The sequence below is a fragment of the Ochotona princeps genome, chromosome 13, assembly GCF_030435755.1.
Source record: "Ochotona princeps isolate mOchPri1 chromosome 13, mOchPri1.hap1, whole genome shotgun sequence".
Taxonomy (NCBI): domain Eukaryota; kingdom Metazoa; phylum Chordata; class Mammalia; order Lagomorpha; family Ochotonidae; genus Ochotona; species Ochotona princeps.
This window is the reverse complement of record NC_080844.1, coordinates 48,612,974-48,635,170: the sequence shown is the minus strand read 5'-3', so window position 1 is coordinate 48,635,170 and position 22,197 is coordinate 48,612,974. Positions and strand designations below refer to the sequence as shown.

The following is a 22,197-nucleotide window of genomic DNA, read 5'->3' as shown; positions in this document are numbered from 1 at the left end:
TCATGTGAGTTATTTTTGACCTTTGACGAGTGTGTGAGTAGTAATATCATTGGTATGAGAAGCCCAGAAACAAAAGATGCCCCAACAAGCCTGCCTTCAACCTCATGTCACAAATGCGAAGATGTGCTTTCATAATAGAAATTTTGTTTTCTCCATTAAATAAATACTTATTCCATGAAAGAGATGCTAAACAAATATTTAAATTGTAGTGCTTTGAAGGGACTCAGATGTCTTGGTTTTCCCATGTGTAATTGCCATCAGCTAGATTGTGAGTTCCACAAGGAAGCAGTTTTCTTGTCTGGGACCAAATTTCCATTTGTGGGGGTGGACATTTGGTGCAGCAATTAAGATTCCACTTGGGGCACTATTTAGGAATATCTAGGATCCAGCTTCTTGGCTGGTGACGTGCAAGCAGTTGGAAAGCAGCAGGTGGTGGCTCAAGTGATGGGGTCCCTGTTACCCACAGGAGAGTCCGAGGTGGAGTTCCAGGCTCCAGGCCTCAACCCCATTCAGCTCCAGCTGTTGCAGGCATTTGGGGAGTAAGCCAACAGATGAAAGATCTTCATCTGTCTCTGACTCTTTCTCTTTCAAAAACAATTGAAAAATAAATATATGAGGATAATGCTTACTCAACACAATTTCTGCACAGCCCATAAAAGGGGCTTAAACAATGGCTGGAATTACTACTGTTGTTGTGGCTATTATTATCATTAGTACAATTTGAGGAAACTTTTGATATGGACTGAATCAACTTCATCTTTTTTAAAAATAATTTTTAAAAAATTTTATATTTATTTTTATTGTAAGTCAAATTTACAGAGAGAAAGAGAGACAGAGAGAAAGATCTTCCATCCACTGATTCACTCCCCAAGTGGCTGCAACAGCTGGAGCTAAGCAGGAGCTGAGCCGATCTGAAGCCAGGAGCCAGGAGCCTCTTCCGGGTCTTCCACATGGGTGCAGGGTTCCAAAGTTTTGAGCTGACCTCAACTGCTTTCCCAGGCCACAGGCAGGGAGCTGGAAGGTAAGTGGAGCAGCAGCAATATGAGCTGGTGCCCATATGGGATCTTGGTCCATGCAAGGCGAGGACTTCAACCACTAGGTTACCGCACCAGGCCCAACTTCCTCATTTTACAGACAAAACAAAAAAAGTCAGAGAACTTACTAGTCTGTCACTTCTCTTTAATCTTATACCTGACAAACTGTACCAAGCAGAGAGGCCCCCTCCTTGTAGGGTTCCTCTCACTCTACCCCAGTAGTATCTTTCAAGTTCCTATGGTCCACTACAACACTTCTTTCCTTCCTACCCACCAGGCCCACTACCAAGTGACCATAATGAATCCTTTTAAAACCTGTAAATTTTAGGTGCTGAAGTTGTAGCATAGTGGCTTAGGCTATTGCCTGTAATGCCAACGTTGTATATGAGTGCTGCTGGCTTTATTCCTGGTTGCTGTACTTCTGACCCAGCTATTTGCTAATGCATCTGGGAATGCAATAGAAGATGCCCAGTGTTTGGGTCCCTGCACTTCTAGGGAGACCTGGAAGAAACTCCTGGCACCTGGTTTCAGCTTGGCCCAGTCCTGGTCAGTGCAGATATTTGGGGAGTGCAGACATCAGCCAGCGGAAGATTTCTGTCTGTTTCCCCCCTCTGATCCTGTTTCTGTGCCTTTCAAATAAGTAAATCTTGTTTAAATGCAGTTTTTAAAGTTTTGACGCTCCCTTTCATTATTATAAGAGAACATGGAGTCTGCTGAAATTTTTTTAAATCAGTTGATTTTTAAAAGTTGAAACTTCCCATTCCCACCTGCAGGGATGAATACTTTAGCATATGTTCACCACCCCACTTTGATAGCATTCATCACAATTGAAATTTTAGATGCATCTTTATGATTTTTAAAGCAATGTGTGTCTCCCTCTAAATCTCACTAAAGACAAGGAGCATGTGTGGTTTACCCACAGCTGTATCCCCAGATCTCAACAGAACAAGTGATACACGCTGGTAAGTTGGTAAGTTAACAAATATTTGTTTAGTGTATTCAGTAAGCATGTGACGGCCTTGAAAAAGCAACCAGTGATTGAGTAGTTGGGCTTTTATGCCTGGCTTTCCAAAATTTTTGCACCAGTATAAACTCATTTTTTAATCCATTTGCCCCCATGAACTTTTTGAAGTGCCCTCACAGTTTGGAATGCATGGCTTGCCCCTACCAATCCTTTTGCCTAGACTGAATTCCTTAACTTAGAAAAAAAAAAAAGAAGAATCAAGCTGGCGTTGCTGAACTCCACTCCATGGTAATTGACTAGATGGAGGACACATGGTCAAAGTTGGGCCAATCAGTCTTTTTTTTTTTTTTTCTCAGTGATCTGAGAATGGAACCCCTAAGGCAAACAGTCTCAGGTGAGTCTAGAATTGAAGGACTGGCAGAGACTGGGGCTGTGGAACATTCCTACTGTGTGAGGGCAGACACAGAGCACAAATCTGCCATCAAAGAGTAAAACAAACACCCTGTGTTGGGCAGAGAAACAACAGGAAGAACCTGCTGTCGGTGGCTTGTGTCCTGCAGGGTCTGTTAGCACCTATACTGCCAGAGAAACCCAGCGGCCTGTGGAGTCCGTGAGACATGCCTTTATGTCAGGCCTAAGGCTCAGCTTGATTTCTAGTCCTGGTTAACCAGTGAGTCTTCACCAAGACACGCACTATTCGCATACAGGAAGCAAGATGCATCAAGTTGAACACAATAGTCTGCTGATGACGGTGCTAATCCCAGCCAGATTTGTCCAGGCAGGAAAACCCAGCCTGCTACAGTAAGGAGGGAACCAACTCTGGGGTCACCTTCCGCTTTAGACAGAAAGGGGTAGGGCTAGAGTTGGAGCTAGACTTGACTTTAAGAGTCTTGAATCATTCATCCAAGAGAGACTTGTGGATTTCAACATGACTGAAAAGGACAGTCATGTCTATGATATTTCTGAATACAGAACTGAAAGGAAGAAAAAAAAAACCAAGACCAGTCAAACCAAAAACAGACTCATATTTTGATTATTTGTGGCCTCAGGCTATTTTTAAAGGAACTGCCTTTGAATTTCCCAAGGGATTTTTTCCCCTCTCTTTTTCTATTCCTTTTTTTTTTTTTTTTTTTTTTCTGGCTCCTGGAAAATCCAGAGGATTTTGAAAAAGAAAATCTGTTGTGATTTATGGTCACAACGGGTCTATATGGACAGATTCTTTATGGCACACTGATACTGATAACCCCCACCAGGCTGGAATACACCTCCAAAGGTCATGGTAATTGAGTGGGATGGTAGGATACCGTCTACACTCTGGTTCCTGAAGGTCTTGAGTACACAGTGCACTAGAGTAGGGGACCAGATTTCTAGTCCGGGTTAGAGCCACAACCCAGAGTTAGGAAACTATATTTATTTATACTTATTATTACTATTATTTTCCCTGTGTGAGTCTGTGTCCTTGGCCTCTACAGCTGCACTGGTTACCAGATTTCCTTCCTGAATTCCAGGGGCATGCTCATTTATCAAGGCTGGAATTCCAAGTGGTTGCATGAAACAGTTCTGTTGTCCAAGGACCCTCATAAGAGGGCCTGCGACAATCAGTGACACCATGCAAGGACACATGCCACCATGTTGCGGATGGACATGCCTGATCAGGCATCAGAGAAGTGGCTTCTATCACCCCGCATTTTGGCAAAGCGGGAGGGGCCTGCTCTGTGGCTGACATCAGTGAACAGCAGGGCTGAGCAGACAGCAACTCCTACACCCTCATCCTGATCCGGTGTTCTTAGAAACCAAGGACATGAGAAGCCTGGCCAGCAGTTTGCTTCCCTGGGAAGACTGGGCCTCCCTGTGTGCTTTCAATTTAGGAAAAACCACCCTCCAACATATAGAAAACTATTAGAGCCAACTGAGAGAGAAGAAGGAAAAGAGGGAGGAAGGAGGATTAGGAGGAGGAGTATAGCGCAGGTAGCCTGGACCAATCATGGCCTGTGCACTGGCATTTTCTTTCCAGGCGGTCCTGTTCTCCCTGTCAGAGGTCAGCCCTCAGCAGTGACTGCATGGGCCAGCTGCAGCAGTTAAAGATGCTGAAAACCTCTATGGCCAGGAGGGGGCCCCAAATAGCACTCCAATTTGCTGATTTCCTGGTAATCAAGGGCTTAGACCTCAATCTAACAGTCACCCATCATTGTAGATAGAACATTAAAAAGACCAGAAGCAAAGTTCCCCAGAGACCAGAGCCAGGTCCACGGTCACAAGACTGACACCGAGCTGGGGTGTGTCCCGCTGCGAGACTTGGTGCTCCAACTTCTGTCACTCAACAGCAACAGCACCTGCTGGGATTGGCTGAGATGCCGATCATTTTAGAAGACAAGTGTCACTGAGTGCTTGGCCTTAGGAAGGTCTAGGCTGACTGGGGAGTGGGAGCTGGAAGGTGGCAGGCTACAGACCACAGGGTGGCAGAGATGAGGTTAGGCTGGGGCTGGGAAGGAGCAGGGTGGTATGGAAGGCAAGTCTGCACTGCTGACCCTCGAGGTCCTCCCAGGGCTTTGTACTGTATATGCAGCCACGGCCTACATACAGGGAGGGAAGTCAGATTACACATGAAACACATGAGGGTCTGGCCACTGTAGTGGGGCAATAAATGAATGGATGAGCCATTGCCGTGGACTGTCTGAGGAGAAAGAGGGGATCAGGCATGTACTTTGCTTAGCACTCGGCAGCGCTCAGTGCTCTGTTGTGTGTTATCCTTGGAGTGGTCTGAGAGACCCTACATGGCACAGCAGGTGCTACACACGGCCCTGCCCTGGAGGGCTATTCAGTCCTCCTCACTGGGGAGCCCAGGTGACTTGCAATGCTCATGTGAACGGAGGATTGCAGCCAAAGGACCCAGGAGCGTGACATGCTGCAAGCTTGTGGGTTAGACCATGTGACAAGCTTGCCCTCATGCTCCTCAATGGGGGAACTGCTGCTCTGGGACCAACTGGCTGTGGGGTGTCAGGCAGCTTGCTCAGCTTCTTCCCTGCCTATGTAAGAGAGAGGAGTAAAAAAGCAAGCCCTCGGGTTATCCTCCTCCAGACTGGTGTGATTAATTGGCATCCCAAGCCCAGTGGGCTGGGGTGGGATTCCAGGTAGGGGGAAAGTCAGAAGGAAATCACCGGCGGTGTCCTGGGTGACTGCTGTGATTCACAGGGGATCCAGAGCAAGTTCTTGCTTCCCTCCAATAGCTAAACACCAACTCCCCTCCCCAGTGGTTTCTCGAGGTTAATTAGCTCCTCTGGGATGCTTTGGCAGCCGCAGGGGAAGAGCAGCTAAGTTCTGCCACGCATGCCGTCACCCACAGGCCATCCCAGGTTCTGGGGCTCCGCTTGAGGGCCTGTCTTGGGATTCCCAACCCTTTGCGGAACCAGCCCACCATCACCCAAGGTCAGCACATCCTGTGTTGCCTGGACCCCAGCACACTGGAGACATGCGGTGGTCCCCTGCACTAGCAAGCCCTGTATGCATACCAAGTCTAATACAATAAGATCACAAGAATCCCCTTCCCACTTCACATGTTTCTCATTGGTCCATGGTCACAAAGCTTTATTGTAATTGTGAAACAATTGGATTAGTTAGGAAAATATTACTCCCTGAAATATTTGAAAGCAGAATGGGAAAAATGTGGAACTAGACGTGGGGGTTGATGGGGGGGCGGGGAGAACTACATTGGATTAAACAATAACTGTGCCCCAAGTCCCAAGATGCACTAGTGGCTTGCAAAGCCTACTTTCCAGGCCACAGGGAAGAGTAGAGAGAGAAGGCTGGAGCCTGGAGCCCCGTGGATTTTCCCACCATTGTATGCTGCCTTCCCTGCTGCCCAGGTCCCCAGGGAGTCCTGGCTGTCTTGGGGCATTGGTGTGCAGGAGTCTGTGGAACTCTGTCCTTGGTACATGATGTCACAGTGCAGTTACACAGGCCCGGATCGATGGACTCCCAGGGCGGCGGATCGATCCCCTTTCCTGGGGGAGCTGACCTTCTGTGGCTCGCGGAGGGGAGGGGGTTGGGGGGCAGGTGGCTCCTTGCAAACGGGCTGTCCTCCTACAGCCGGCTATCAACTACTTTCCTCCTGGGATAGGAGTGGTCGGGGGAGCTTAGGGTGGGGATCAAAAGGCACAAAACCGGAAAGCTGGGGGGCGTGGGGAGGGTTCACTGGGTTCACTCCCCGTGCCCCACCGCCTTTCCAAGCCACCCGGAGGGGTGTGTGTGTATGTGTGTATGCCGGGAGAACACGCCCAGCACCGCGCCAGGCCGCGGGCCGCCCTCGGTGCCCGGGTGGGGGGGCGCGCTGGCCCGCCCCCACCGCTCGGGACGCGGCTGCAGCCCCCTTCCCGGCGCCGCGAGCCCCTCCCCCGGCCGCCGGGAGCCCCTCCCCGCGCGCTCCGCTCCCTCCCCTCCCTTCCCCCGGCTGCCGTCCGGCCCTGCCTCCTCCTCCGCCTCCTGCGCGCACAGCCTCCGCCAGCACCGAGCCCCCCGGAGCCCGAGCGCGGCTCAGGGGCGCCGCCGGCCCCTCCCCAGCGCGCTGACAGCAGGCTCCGGGGCCCCCGCCCCGTGCCCTCGCCAGCGGGACACACCCCCGCCCCTCCTCTGCTGCGCCAGTTCCCGCCGGACCCCACCGGGCGCCGGAGAGAAGCGGCGGGCGATCCGCAGCGCGGCGGCGCGGGAGGCAAGGCGGGCGCGGGGCGGGCTCGCGGGAAGTCGCCCGGGCGCACGGTGCCCTCCGGGATCGTCTCCCGCCCCGAGGTCCGAATTGTGAGCGTCGGGAACCGCGGGCAGCGATCAGCGCGCAGGGCCGAGGTGGCGGGTGGCCCCAGGACCTGGGCAGCGGGAGAAGGAAAGCCGGAGCCCGGCCGGGATGAGAAGGTGACGCCGCCGGGGGGCGCCACTCGCTGTGCTGGGGGAAAAGATGCTCGCCTACTGCGTGCAGGACGCCACCGTGGTGGACGTGGAAAAGCGGAGGAACCCCTCCAAGCACTATGTGAGTACTGCCCTGGCGGGCCCTGCGAGTGGCCGGCGGGGGTCCCTGGAGGGCCCGGGTGGTTCTCGCTGCCCGCGCTGTGCAGCCGCAGAGCTCGGAGTCCAGGGGCGGCGCGGGTTTGGAGTTTCTCCACCGGGCTGTGATTTCCAGGGAAGTCTTTTCTGCTCCTCCTGCACTCACCACCCTCCAATCCCCCACCCCACCCCCATCCCGCTGCCCCGTTTCTTTTTTTGGCATTGGAATTGGCAAGTGGCTGCCCTTGTCTGTCACAACGGTGAGGTCATATGTCCGCCTGAGCTTTGATGGGTGGGTGGGGGAGCTCTTGTCAGCCCCTCGCCGGGCAGCCCGCTGGGGTCGAGGAGCCTCGGGGACTCACATGCACTCAGGCCTAGCTGATCCTTCCCCCGCACCCGCCCCCAGACTTGGCCTGGAGAAGGAGTCTGGCGCGCTGTCCCCTGCTCCTGTAGGGCTCCCTGACCTCCGCTTGGTTCCCCAGGTCAGGGTAAGGGGCGGGGGCGAAAGGAGGCTGCCGCGCCCCCTGCTCCACCTCCATCCTGGGCACTGAGCCCCTGATTTCCTTCTTAAAGCCATTGTGTCCGCCGGTGTGAGGAGAATTGTGGCTTTTCCTTTTATCCCTCCTCTGGACGTGACCCTTAACCGGGTTCATTTCCTCTTAAGTGATGCGCTGTCTCCAGACACCGGGAGGCAACTGCTGGCTGTGGTCCCGCAGGAATGGCCGGCCGCCCCTCCCCCTTCCTGCCCCAGATTTAATGAGGAGAGTGAAGGTTGGCCGGGCCTGCGCTCCAGGGTCTGGGCCATAGCCCCCTTTCATCTCAGCTGGCCCTGTCTTCCCATCTTTCACACCTTGCCACGTAAATACGTTGTCCTTGACACCCGAGGCCACCTGTCTAAGCGGTGTCTGGGCTCCTGAAGTTGAGAGGAAAGGGACTCACAAGGACAGAGGATCGGCAGCCTGCATCTTATTTGCAAATGAGCATTTCAGATGCTCAAAGCATTAATTTCAGCAATTAAAACAAGCTGTCAGTGGCTGCCCTAGATTGTGTGTTGGTCTGCAAAGTGCCTTTTATTTCCCTGTTGGAAGGGAACTGGAGTTGGTGGTGAGACCGGCCTCAGGCTACTCTTGCTGCCTTCTTCAGCAGTAGCTTTGAGTGCTGGGTTTCCTTCCAGCTGAGCAAGCAGGATAAGGCCCAGGTTAGGGAATGAGGTCAAAGTGGAGGTTGGTTGCTGACCAGACAGGGAGGAGGTATAACCCAGGGTGGGGTGGGGTTAGGGGGAGTTGTCCCTGGCACCCATCTTCCACTACAGTTAAAAGAATGCTGTCTTTTGGAGGTCCTGGCCACCCCATGTGGAGGGCTCGGATGTCCCGAAGCACCATCTCAGGATTTATTATCAAGTCAGCCTTCCTAATCCCATGTCTCAAATGTTGCAGGCTAAGTTTGAATGGCTCTCTTTGCTATCCCTCCGTTGTACTTGGCAGCCTGGCCCTGCTTTCACCAGATGGCACTCTCTGCCCTGAAACCCGGGCAGGTTCTGGGTTTTAGACCAAAACATGAACTCTTAGCTTAAACTAATAAGGCCCCGGGTCATGGATACAGGGTCCACTGGCAACAAACCAGCAGGAGGCTGGCACAGGAGTCGGGGACCCACTCACTGCTGGTGGTGCCCCAAAGGCAGCTAGTTCCTGGGGCTCAGTTAGGTGAACTGGTTCAAAGTTCGACTCGGCCGTCAAGTGGCTGTACCACCTTGGGCCAGCTCTTCAACCTCCTTGGGTCTTCAAGTGAGGGTAATAATAATGCGTGCTCCCTAGGGCAGTGGGGAGAATTAAATGAGATCATCCGTGTGCAGCACTTAGCCCACCCAGTTCCTGGCACAGAACAGGCACTCATTACATGACTGCTTATTACTGGTACGATTCTGACTAAGAAAGTCCTTTTTTGAAAAGCAGCTATTAATGGTCTGGCTGAGAGGAAGAAAGATTCCTGGTGCAGAGATGGAGAATAACTTGTTCTGTACGGAAAAGACAAAAGAAGTGCTGTCCAGTTCCCTTGAAGCAATCATTTCCTCCCTTGCTAACAGACAGAGTACTTCCCGGGCCATCTCGGCTTCCCCTGTTGAAAAGATGACTTTATGTTTGGGGAAGGGAGTGATGTCACTGACCAGATGGGACCAGACCAAGCACTGAGCTAAGATTCTAGAAAACAATGAGAGGAGGAAGGGCTATATGTTGTGGGATCATGGAGCTGGCAGGAATGTAAGGATTTATTTGCCCTCCCTGTTTCCCCCATCAGCTCCCCAGTTTACAGATGAGAAAACAGAACCAGATACCCAGCAGGTCACAGCACCTGGGGTTGTCTGGCTTTTTGCCTAAGGTGTGGGTTTCATTCTTTCAGCATATACTAGGTCTGGTTGGGGTTGACCAGGAAGACAAGTACCGAGTAGTAGAGAGGTTCCTACACATTTAGGGCATAAATGGATAACCTAAGGGTGTCTGACAGCAGGAAGAGTGTGATGGGTCCAAGAAGGGCAGGAGGAGCCAGCTAGGGGAGCCTGTGGCCTCCAGGGCTCTAGAGTGCCCTCTGTTGTGGCCTTTTCACAGTGATTACCCCGTACCAGCAGGTCAAGTGCTGTGGGGAAGGCACTCCAGCATGGTTAGCTGGCAGGGCAGGCGGCGTCCAGGTCCATGGATGCTCTGGTGCTGCAGAAGCAGGCCTGATCCCAGCCTCTCCCTCTGTCACTGGGGAGTTTGGAGTCTGTGGTTTGGTTAAATTGCAGAGCAGAGAGGTTTTATTGGATATGCACATTAGCTGGAGCTAGCTGATGAGAAGCCTGGGGCCTAGCTCCACGATGCTGGGGACACACTGTAGAGGTCCTCTTGGGACATGCAGTGAAGGACACACTCCTCCCCACCTGGAGGGGCAGCCACTCCGACCCCGAGTGTCTTAGGAAAGGCAGCTTCAGTAGCCTCCATCATTGGATTTGTAGACCCAGCCCCCTTGAGCTTCCTTCCTTCTTTGGACTGGCTGGGGTCAGGAGGGCAGCTGCTCCATGTCAGCCCCTTGGCATGGCGCTGGGCTCCTCTCCCAGTTTGTCTGAGCTGCCGAGGAGACGGTGGGTAAACTGTCTGTGGCCTCAGACCACTTGCCTTTAAAGTGGTCCCAATGATACTGGATGCAGGCTGCGGCTTCCTTCCCTTGAAGGTTTTCCAAGAAGGAATCCGAGTTTGGTGCTGCATAATTCTTTGCACTCCCATGTATGTGTTGGTGTTGGTCAAAGCGTATGGCAGTGAGAGAAGCTCATTAATCTAAAGCAAACAAGAAATTATGTCTGTTTGGGTTTGGGAGGTGTTGTGCTTTCACAGTCGTTTCCTCTCCTGATTGTTTATTCCAGACAGATACCAGTCGTGAATGCTCTGATCCTGCACAGGACTTGTTAGAGAATACAACTAGTAGCTAGGATGTTACCATCCATGGAGCCAAGCCCTGGCCATACACGTGTTCATGGGATTCCAGCATGGGGCAGGTTATTTGATTTTTTTTTGGCACGTGGGCTGACTTGGTATTGGCGAGGGGAAATAGCTCACAGCACAAGGCAGGCTTGGGTCAGAGGGGGTGCCCTCTCCTTGGGTGGGGAGGCCAGGCTCAGGCCCATGTGACAGTGAAGGAGCAATGCAGAGTGGTGTTAAATGTAGGATTCGCCCTGTGGCAATAACTCATTCTCCTGTGTTTAGATTATCACAGATTTTGGTCTTGGCCCTGGCAGCTACATTTTTGGGAATTGGCCTCAAACTCATTCATCTCTGGGCCCTTCTTCACCCCCACCCCCAACTCCCCGTAGACCTTAACCACAGCCCCCCAGGAGTTAGGTTGCACAGAGCCAATTCTGATATAAGATGGGTGGTGCGGGGAACCCCAGGGCTTGGGTCCCATCTCAGGCACTCCCTCGCTCCATACCTTTCGGCTGATTTCCCTGGGCCTCACTGTCCTCATCTGTACCCTCAGATGAGGCTATTTTGGGGAAATATTTGAGATTATTTGAAGTGATGCTCCTGCCCTGTACCTATCCCCCAATCTAGTCATCACTGTTTGAAAGAATATTTCAAAAAGTTGATGAAAAAGTGGTACCAAAATGTTTCTTTTTGATGCAAAAAAAATTGGAATTCATGCATAGTTTGTGCTTAATATGAATTGCTCATGGTTGTTTAGATATTAAAATTTATTTTTAGTTATTTTATAGAGATGTAGAATGATAGAGACGGAGACAGGTGGAGATAGAATTTCATCCACTGGTTGCAGAAGCTTAGGTTGGGCTGAGAGGAGCTTGGGAGCCAGAAACTCAGTGCAGATCTCCCACACAGGTATCCGAAAACCAGTTAGTTGAACCATCGCTGCTGCTGCCTAGGGTGTGCAACAACAGGATGTTGAGATGGAAAGCGGAGCTAGGTTGCGGACCCAGGCATCCCAAGCAACATCTTAACTGCCAAGCCAGATGCTCTGCCCCTCTGTGACCCTTTTTGAAGACCTCTTGTATGCTAGTTTCCATCCAGTGTTCCTTGTCATCAAAGCACCAAAATACATTTAGGATGCCCTAGGTGACGCTGAGAAGAAAGGGAAGACGAAGGCAGAAAGGAAGCCCAGCTGTTCCTAGTCTGATGGGAAACTGGGCCCCATGCCCCATGGACAACACCCAAAACACACGAGGAACAGATAAACACAGAGCAGCTGTTCAGGCCTGGAGTGGATCCTGGGCCTGAGCTGGGGGACCTAGTGAGGGTGTTCCAGGGAGCTGAGCAGGAGAAGGCAAAGCAAAGGGGTTGGAAGAGGAGAAACAGGTCTTTCAGGGACAGGCGAGGTCAAAGTCAGAGACGATCTTAGCTCCAAGGTCAGGGTCCCACACGAGTTAGCCCTGTTCCCCACTTTTCCTCTGTAATATTTTCTCTCTCTCTCTCTCTCTCTCTCTCTCTCTCACACACACACACACACACACATACACACAGGAACAGTTCCTTCTCTGGGCAGGGAGGTGATCGAGGGGTGATTCACGGTTCTGACAAGGCTCCTGCTCATGGAACAACCGACCACATCCTTCAAGGCCGTTGGAGCGGGGAATGCAGCCAGGCATTGATCATGGTCCTGTGTAGAGCAGGGGCAGAGGGCGGTGGGAGTGGGTGCAGCAAAACAGGGTTGAAATCACTGTGTGTGGTGGTAGGCAGAGGGGAAGGGAAGAGAAGGGGAAAATAAACCCATTTGATGTCATAGGGAGAGTGGTTCCAGCTTCAGAAATACAAGCAGCAGCTGCTACATTTTCCAGAGAAATCTTCCAGGGCCAGTGTGAGTTAATGGACAGGGGAGGCTCTGAATTAGAGAAGGGTTGTCAGGCCTTCTGATGCGGGGTTTGCAGAGTGGTTCCTTGCAAATTGCCTGTTAATTCCTCAGTCTGAGTCACCAACCAGACTATTTCTTGACCAGAAAATTCTCATTGGCCACTTTGTTCCCTCATGTCCCTTAATTAAACAAAATAAAACGTGAAATTGAGTTTCCATGTGGTAGTCACACTTAGCCTGCCTGAGTTCTGAGAATCCAGGAAGGAGATAATGGATGAGGACAGGGACCCGGGAAGGAGACAGGAAGGACAAGGGGTGTGTGTGGGAAAGGAGGTGGAGGTTCTGGCTTTGGAAACAGGTTCTGAGCAATGGCTCCAGAGCTTTCTCTGCCTCGACAGAGGCTGAAAATATTGGAAGTGCCAGGAACAGGGTGGTCAGCACGTTCAAGAGGCAGATTTCTGGAGCTGTGTGAGTTAGCCTGCTGTCCGGGCTGGGCTTCTGTGTGTAATGGAATCAGGCACAGGTAGAAGGCAGGGGAATTGGACCACTGGGAGTCCCCCAGGCATGCCACCTTAGCAGCCACAGGGGTTGAGATCCTGGCTGTGTGCACAGTGCTGATCAGACTCCAGCCACAATGTCAAGATGTACAGTAAGAAAAATTAACAGATGAGTGCCTGCTAGTGAAAAAGATGCCTCTTAGAGGGATTTTATTTGAATAATCACACAAGGTTGTTTTTATTCCTATTTTCTAAAAAAAAAAAATTACCTATCTGTTCATTTCTTTAGAAAGTTACAGAGAGGAGGAGAGACAGCAAGCAAGAGAGCATCCGTTGGCTAGTTCACTCTCCAGGTAGCCTCAACAGCCCAGGGTTTGGACCAGGCGAAAACCAGGAGCCAGGAGCTTCATCTGGCTTTCCCATGTGGGTACAGGGGCCCAACCACTTGGACCATCTCCTTCTGCTTTCCCAGGCACATTACAGGGAACTGGGTCGAAAGTGAAGCAACTAGAACTCAAATCATCATCCATATGGGAAGCGGCATTACAGATGATGGCTTAACCCATGACACCACAAAGTTGGTCCCTTTGACCCTATTTGGTAGATGTGGAAATGGAGGCTCAGAGAGCTCATTGGGGCTCTCAGGGTCATTCTGTGGCAGGCTGGGATTCTCAACCTGGTCTCTGCCACCTAAGAGTGTAAGCTGGCCACTTTGTTCACCACCAGGGCTGGGTTGAGAGGGAGGGTGTGAAGATAGCCAAGTCCCTTCAGCACCTACTGAGGGGATGAGGCGTGTGTCTGGAGGGGCTGAGTTACCAGTGTCACCTGGGCTGTAATTGTGTTTCCATCACTTACTGTCTGGGACTGTGTGCAAGCTACTCCTGTCTCTGTGCCTACCCTTATCTGTGAAAGATAAGAGATGTGGGGGAAATAGGTCCTTGTTCAAAGCGTTGTGGTGAAGGTGAGGTAAGTTCAGAAATGTACAATACTTGCAACAGTGCCTGGGCCAGATGGAGCCTGAGGGAAGTAAAAAAAAATAATAATAAAATAAAATAAAAAAGTCCTAACGCTGCCTAGAGGAAGTAGACTTCAAGGGAGGGCTGTCTGGAGAAGGCAGGCCTTGGAATGGGCTTTGGGTCATCAGGGTTTTTTAGCTGGGACAGAGTCGAGTGAGGTGGGAAAAGCTGGAGCAGCATTCTAAGATCCTGAGAAGCAGAAGTGCTGGAGGTGGGATGTGCAAGGCAGATCTGGATCAAACCTCTGGTGATTGTGGGGGAGAAGGATGAAGGCGGGGTGGAGAAGGAGGTGTCAGAACTGTCAGAACTAACCGTAGCTTTGGATGGTAGCCAAGAGACTCCGAGTTCATTGGGCAGGGACCTTGAGTCCTTCTTTTTCTCCCGAGGGTTGAGGATAAGGGAACTGGAGGTGTGGTACTGGGGGCGGGGGGGGGGGGGGCGCGGCTCCAGAACTAGATACAGGATTGCTCTTGCTCCATGGCTATGACAGAACCAGGTCCAGCCCCTGGAACCCTTCTCTAGTCCTGCTCAGGGACTACTGGGTTAGCCGCTGAGTCTCAGCCCCTCCTGTTTATGGCTCTTGCTGCTAGGAGTCAGGCAGCCCCATAAAAGCGGATTACACCCTGCCTCTTGGGGAGGGAGGATTGAGAAGGGGGAGTGGCAGGGAGAGATGTCTTGGAGTTTGCCTTGAGTCTCCACCCAGGAGGGTCCTGGTTGTATCTCACAGAGGAGCTTCCTGCAGACCCTAGCGACAGGAGAGAGGACATTGGGCCCAGAGCTTATGCTGAACAGCCAGCCCTGCTAGAGCCCATGTATCTTTGAACCTTGTCATCTAAAATATCCTTCCTCCTGTTCCAGACCACTGTGAACTCTAGATTTGAAATCCACTCTCCAGACCCCCTCTCCACTAATTGGACCTGTGACTCAACAGGTATCCCGCCGAGCCTGGTTCAGTTGGCCATATCTGGGGCTGTCCGTGAGTCCTCTCCCGGCAGCCCTCCCTCCATGGAGCCATGGAGCTGCTGCTAGAGTCCACAGCATCCTGGCAAAGGTGCGAGAGCCAGGGAGCATGAATAAACTGCAGATGCTGCACCAAGGTTGAGCCCCTGGCAGTCACTGGGCTGGCTAAGCATCTGTGCCATCCTGTGAAGAATCTTCTAGAACTTCACCCTGGGACCTGCACTTTACTTCTTTCCAGCCCTATGTCATTGTGAACGGGAAGAGAGACCTGTATTCAGCCCTGCCTCTCCCTCCCCAAGTACCTGAGGGGAGGAAGTGACTTCCAGGTGCTGAGTTAGCAAAGGGGAAACAGCTGGGCTTTCTGTCCACAGCTTCTGCTGCTTTCCCTGGCCCTTTGCTGTCACTTCCCTCTGGCGGGGTGAGGTGAGGAAGCCACCCTCCCATGGCTTGGGCGAGGCGCATGGTGGCAGGGGAGGGAGGCCGGAATCCCTTCCTCTGTGGATATCAATGCAGTATAAATTATGCAGGGGACGGGGCTGGGGCTACTGGGTCCGTGAGCCTCAAATCTGTCTCTGGGATTCCTATGTGTCAACTTCAGATCTGATGGAAACTGATCACTCTCAGATCTGACTGCAAACTGTGGGTAGCCATGCTGACTGTGAACTTACCCAGTGTGTTTGCTCGCCAGTGGTGGGAAAAGGGCTTGCATGGTGCAGCTCTGCCTGTCAGTGCCCAGGCCCTGGCAGAGCGCCCTGGCAGTATCCATTTTCAAGGAATATTCTTACTTGGTAATCATTAAAGGAGACCTTGACCTGTATTATGTCACCGCTGTTGTCCCAAACCTACCACGGGTTGAATTCATGTTTTGTGCCGGGCACTGCCAGGCCTCTAACTTGTAAAAGCTCCCAGCACAAGGCCCAGCACTGTGGCCTGTGGCTAAAGTCTTAGTCTTGCATTTGCTGGGATATTATATAGTCACTGGTTTGTGTCCTGGCTGCTCCACTTCCCATCTAGCTCCTTGCTTGTGGCCTGGGAGAACAGCAGGGTACAGCCCAGGGCATTGGGACCCTGTACCTGTGCGGGAGACAGGGAGGAAGCTCCTGGCTGCTGGCTTTGAACCGGCTCCCGCCATTGCAGCTACTTTGGGAAGTAAACCAGTGGATGGGGGATCTTTCTGTCTCTCCTCTCTGTGAGATCTGACTTTCCAATAAAAATAAATCTTTTTTTTTTAAGATTGATTTATTTTTATCACAAAGTCAGATATACAGGGAGGAGGAGAGACAAAGAGGATCTTCCGTCTGATGATTCACTCCCCAAGTGAGTGCACGTGAACGGCTGGTGCTTTTGCCGATCTGGAGCCAGGAGCCAGGAACTTCTTCCAGGTCTCCCACATGGATGCAGGGTCCCAAGGCTTTGGGCCGTCCTCGTGACTGCCTTCCCATGCCACAAGCAGGGAGCTGCATGGGAAGTGGAGCTGCTGGGATTAGAACCGACGTGCATATGGGATCCCAGTGCATTCAAGGTGAGGATTTTAACTGCTAGGCCACGGCGCTGGGCCCATTTTTTTTTTTTTTTTTTTGAAATAAAAAAGGCTCCCTGCACAGCCACAAAGGCTTGTGTTAGTAGCCCCATCTGACACACAGGCTGAGGTTTGGGAAGCTGAGGTCATGCTGGAAGTAGAACACAAACTTAGTGAACCTGGCTCACCACCATCACCATGCCATGCATACCTGCTGCCCTCCCAAGCTACCTCCAGATCACAGGGGCTTCAGGCAGTCTGGCAGGTTGCCTTCCCATACGCAGGGCCCCTGCCAGGCCCCCCTGCCAGGCCCCCTGCCTCGCCATGTTTGGTTACTGAGAGATTCTGAGCACCTCTGGGTTGTATGTGTGGCTCAGAGTGGCTGCATTGTAAACTTTCATGGCAGGCCTTTTCCCGACCCAGCTTTATTCTGTTTCCTCATGGCCCAGACCCAAAAAGCTATTTTAAGGGACTTGCCTGTGTGGGAGAATTTCTCTTTGGTGACAGCGGAGGAGGAGGAGGAGGAGGAGAAGGAAGCCTTGCTGCCTGGCATGGTGCTGGCAGTGAGAAGGAAAATCTGAGCCTTCAGTCCGGTGCCCGGGACCCAGAAGGGATGTAACCCATCCCTCCAAAGGCGGAGTGCAGCTGGCCTAAGCCCTGCTGGACTGGCAGGCATCCTGGCTCTGGGGGTTCGGGGCCATCCTAGAACCACACCCGAGCTCTGCTCTCAAGTGAAATGAAGGAGTGATGTGATTGTGCCCTGTTGGCAGCTTGAGCACAAGTGGCTTTGTTTTCTCCTGCAATTTCTGGAGGTGGCAGCTTCCAGGCTGGAGAAGTGGGCAAGTCTGGATATAGCAGCCAGGGCTGCTCGTCCATTGTCTCACAGAATTCCCACAGCCGACTTCGTCGTCATCTGTGCTTTATAGAAGATGCAGGCTGAAAGAGGGGCGGCTCCTTGCCTCAGTTACTGTGGTAAATGCAGGAAGCTAGCGTTTGCACCCAGGTCTGTGCAGCAGCATAGGGACCCCAGGGTGTCACTGGGGAGAGGATTCTGGCGTTAGGCAGAAACTCCACTTCCCTGCTTCCCCCCTTCCTCAGGTCAGAAGCAGGGGCGCATATCACAGCTAAGTGTGCTTGGCCTTTCTCTGCCCTCTCTGTCCTCCAGAGGTAGCTATCTTAAGCACCCAAAGGGGTCTGTACTCTATTTTGGGGCTCTATTGGGATATAGAACTCTGGCAGTCCTGCCCTTGCACCCCTAAGAATGGTAGGGAGTGACAAGGGGGTGTGGTGAAGTTGGACCTGATCTGGTGCAAGACAGAGGACATGTGGCATCATAGCTGGCACCAGCCATTCCCCAAGGGGCTGGGGGACTGTAAGGGTCTGGTTGAACCCTTGGCACCTGCTTATTCTGCTCTTCCATCCAGGTGCCTCCCTTAAAACCTTGTATTTTTGAATCCTGTGTTTACAGTAACAGACTTGTTACTGGGAACAGACCCATCTTGGTGTTAATACTCTTATTCTTGAATCCTTCTTATTTTTAAAAAAGATTTATTTTTATTTGAAAGTGAGAGATGTACAGAGAGGAAGAGAGACAGAGAGGAAGATCTTCCATCAGATGATTCATTCCCCAAGTGACTGCAATGGCTGGTGCTGTGCCGATCCGAAGCCAGGAGCCAGAAACTTCCTCTGGGTCTCCCACACTGGTGCAGGGTCCCAAAACGTGGGCCGTCCTTGACTGCTTTCCCAGGCCACAAGCAGGGAGCTGGATGGGAAATGGAGCTGCCAGGATTAGAACCGGTGCCCATATGGGATCCCAGCATGTTGAAGGTGAGGACTTTAGCCGCTAGGCCACTGCGCTGGGCCCTTGAATCCTCCTTGTTCAGGGCCACTCGTGAAGAGCTGGTCCTTCAGGGTGTTTCCTTTTGGGGGACGGTCAGATAGCACAGCCTTGTGGTTGGGGGCAGGGCCAGATTAATCCCCTAGACACTTTCAGCCCTGAAGCTGGTTCAGGCAAAATCGAGTTCTGAAAAGAACAAGTCCAAGAGAAGACTGGGGTGCTGAGGGCAGGAGGAGAGGGACGGGACATTGATGACCTCAGCTGGGCAGTGCGGGCCCTGAGATCAGCTGTGCATTGCCACCTGCCTCTCGCCAGCTTCTTTCTTGTGGCTGAGTTTCTCAGCTCAGTGATCCTCAGTTTCCTGGTCTGCACATTGCATGTAGTACCACTACTGTTGCCTAGCCCGTGTGGTGGTTGAGTGTTCAGTGCTCAGCATCTCATGGCTGCTCTGCAAGTGACAGGTATTGTTATTAATGCCACCATCAGGATCTTTCATGATTTTGTTCCATTTCTGTCACCTTCTAAAATCTTCCCCACGTTTTCATCTTAAAGTGACAGCTCCTGTCTCCAAGTTTTTATGCTGTTTATTGTCTGACTTCTCAATTAACTGTCCCCAAAAATGGCATTGTGTTGTTGAGAGTTGTTGGTATACTGATGCTTAATCATATTCTTTTTTTTTTTTTTAAAGATTTTATTATTATTGGAAAACCGGATATACAGAGAGGAGGAGAGACAGACAGGAAGATCTTCCATCCGATGTTTCACTCCCCAAGTGAGCCGCAACGGGCCGGTGCGCGCCGATCTGAAGCCGGGAACCAGGAACCTCTTCCGGGTCTCCCACACTGGTGCAGGGTCCCAAAGCTTTGGGCCGTCCTCGACTGCTTTCCCAGGCCACAAGCAGGGAGCTGGATGGGAAGTGGAGCTGCCGGGATTAGAACCGGCGCCCATATGGGATCCCGGGGCTTTCAAGGCGAGGACTTTAGCCGCTAGGCCACGCCGCCGGGCCCGCTTAATCATATTCTTTCACTCATTCATGCTAAGTCCTGGGAATGCAGCAGAGCAGTTTGAAGTTCATGCCCTTTTAAAGTTTGTGCTCTGACCAGGGAATGAGGGAATGGCAGACAAAGAGGCTGGGTGAAGTAACCATGTATGAACTGAGGGGCAGATGTTGTAGAAAAAACCAGAGCAGGGTTGAAGGTGCAGGGAACGGTGGTGGTGGAGGGACCTGTGCCGAAGGTACCCGGGAGAGCCCTGTTGCCTATGTGACTCGTGAATAAGAATCAAAGGACATAGAAAAGTAAGACCCGTGTATATTAGGGGCTGGTGCTGGGGCCCTGAGGTCATGCCTGGCCTTTCCAGGGAAGAAACTGGGGTGACCCAAAGGAGTAAGAGAGGAAAAACAGATGGCAGAGGGGAGGTCCGATGGAGGCTTGTACCCACCACCCCTAGCCCTGGGCAGTCTGCTTTGCTCTTAGGACATGTGGCCAGTGATCACAACGTGACTGGGGAAGTTACTGTAGGCACTGCTTGGAGATTGATTATGGACCCTTTGGATAGCAATGTCAGCATTCCAAACACTACACATATCTGAGAGTTTAACCACTGGGTGCACATTTGTTCTGTACCTGCTGTGTGTAAGGCAGTGTGCTGATGCAGTTCCTGCACTCCTGGGCCAACAGAGCCAGGAGACAGGAACCCTGGCCAGGTCTCCCATATGGGTACGGGAGTCCAAACACTTGGCTGTCTTCCACTGCTTTTCCAGGCACATTAGTAAGAGCTTGATTGGAAGTAGAGCAGTTGGGACCCAAACCAGTGCCTATATGGGATGCAAGCATTGCAGACAGTAGCTTAAGTCACTATGCCACAACGCTGGCTGCCAACATAGACTTCATTCTCCTGAAGCCCTTTGCTCTCACCTCACACTACAGTCTCTAACAGTCACTTGTTTGAACCCAGAAACACATGTCTCTCTCAGTTCCTCTCAGAATTAAGACTATCTGTAGGTAGAACCATCTCCGTAAGAACCAGTCTCTCCAGTTCTCTTGAACTCTGGGCTAATCTGGGAACCCCCAAGCTGTGTATAATATCCAGGGAATTGACTTCCAGTGGTCCCTGCCCCAACCTGGGGAGAGGGATGCCCCCAAACTGAATACTCATGGCAGTGCTGAGTATGTGTCAGTCTCTTTCAAAAGCACTCTCCCCTACCCCTTCCTGTGAAAAAAGCACTTCTGCTGCTGTGGTCCTTGCTTTACTGATGAGAGAACAGAGGTCCATCAGTGTTCACAGGCTAGTAGGAGGCTGAGAGCTGGGCCTCAAAGCACACAGTGAGTCTCATCTGGGAAACATCTTCTGAGCTGGCCACCTGTAGACCCTCTGCTAGTCACTAGGTGTTGTCCACTTCGCAAGAGTGGAGTTGCTAAGTGTCCCTCTTTCTTCCCTGAGACAGGAAAAGCCATTTGTTACTGGAGCCTGACACTGCAGGGGGTGAGCATGCTGTCTGGGCTTGGTTTCCTGGGCCATTTGCTGGTCCCGCCCACCGGGCTGCCTGGGTGTGGAGCTACTGTTTGGGCTGTCTGGGTGTGGGGCTACTGTGTTTGTTGGCGGAGGCCAGATAAGGGTGTCTGGCAAGATGTCTTTGACACCTAGAGCATTCTAGTCTCAGCGTGGTCCACAGTGACTGGGGCTGTTGGCTTAGCTGGAAGAGGGCGGCGTCCCCACCCAGCCTGGTGAGTGTATTGTTGGAACTAAGTAGGTTTCTCCCTCTGTCCTAGCCCCAAAATAAACAGCAGCTGTCCCCACTGCTGGCTGCCAGTCTGCTCACAGCCCCAGTGTTGGTCTTGCCCTTTTGGGATTGATGGCAGGAGGCATTGGGACCCTGTGACTTTGCCCCCTTGCCGGGTAGCTAGTGTACCCACCATGTCATCTCTTAGGTCTCTGGGCCACCTGTTGGCATTCAGTCCCCCTGCCTGCAGTGAGGCAAGTGTGGTGGTGTTTACAGCACCTAACACCCGCTTGGCATCTGGCTCTGCTCCTCAGCTGGCGACCTTGGGTGGGCTGATTGGTCCTGAGCCTCAGTTTCCTCATCTGTCAAAGCCATCAATGGTGACCATGTCCCAGGCTGTTGCGAGGGTTAGGAATGGTACTCTAGAGGAGCAGGTGAAGGTGTGGAGGGCAGAGTGCCTGCTGGGAATCCTTGCATTACCACTTGAGAGCCATGTGGCTATGGGGGAGGTGCTGATCTTCTCTAGGTCTCCATTTCTTTGCTCATCTGTAAAATGGGGACAGTCAGAGCATTTCGCCCCAAGCTGCTGGTGAGGATTGAATATGGAATGGTACTTGTGAAACCGCTCAGATCTGTGCCGGCTTGCGTGGAGAGCTAAGGGAAAGGCACTTGCTCCCATTGTTAGGTAAGGCAAGAATCTTCTAGAAGACGCATTTGCACATGCATAGCCAAGTACTCACGGGGTCACTCTCTGCTCTGTCAGCTTGTGGTCTGTGCAACTGAGCCAGATGGCTTGGCTTCATCTCAGTCCCACAATAGGAACTTCCGCTTTCAGGGCTGCTGGTTGTGGTGGAACTGGTTATAAAGTTAGGTGGAAGCATGGATAGGGAGCACTGTTTATTTGATAAATACAAATACATTTGTATTTATTTACTTTTTGGTTTATTTACTTTTAATTTTAAAGAGAAAGTGAGGGATTGTCCACCACCCCTGGTTTCCTGTCCACATGCCTTGACCAGGCTGAGCCAGGAGCCCAGAACCCATCCCCAGTCTCCTACATGGATGGCAGGGGCCCAAGTATTGGAGTCACCATCTGCTGCCTCCCAGGGTGTACATTTAGTTCAGGGAGCTGCATCGGAAGGAGAGACTCTGAGACCCAAACCAGGCACTCCTCTATGGGATGTGGGCATCCCAGCTGGTGACTGGGCCAAGTATTCACCCTGGGATCTCTCTTTTTTGCAGCAGTGGTCTGCTGATGTAATAAAAGAAATAGAAAGAAGATTGCCCATG

The 22,197-nt window shown here is 51.9% G+C and overlaps 1 protein-coding gene across 4 annotated transcripts in view; it reads left to right on the top strand.

Moving 5' to 3' along the window:
- Window positions 1-6,450: 6,450 nt before the first annotated feature.
- The window catches only part of SH3PXD2A (SH3 and PX domains 2A), a 199,755-nt gene continuing 184,008 nt past the window's right edge, over window positions 6,451-22,197 (top strand). Inside the window, exon 1 of one of the 4 annotated variants that reach the window (XM_058671921.1) lies at window positions 6,451-7,015. In XM_058671921.1, coding sequence (XP_058527904.1) covers window positions 6,944-7,015 — 72 coding nt within the window. In that variant the 5' untranslated portion in view covers window positions 6,451-6,943. The remainder of the gene's footprint in view (window positions 7,016-22,197) is intronic. The other 3 variants (XM_058671919.1, XM_058671920.1, XM_058671918.1) reach the window with 3 other exon arrangements.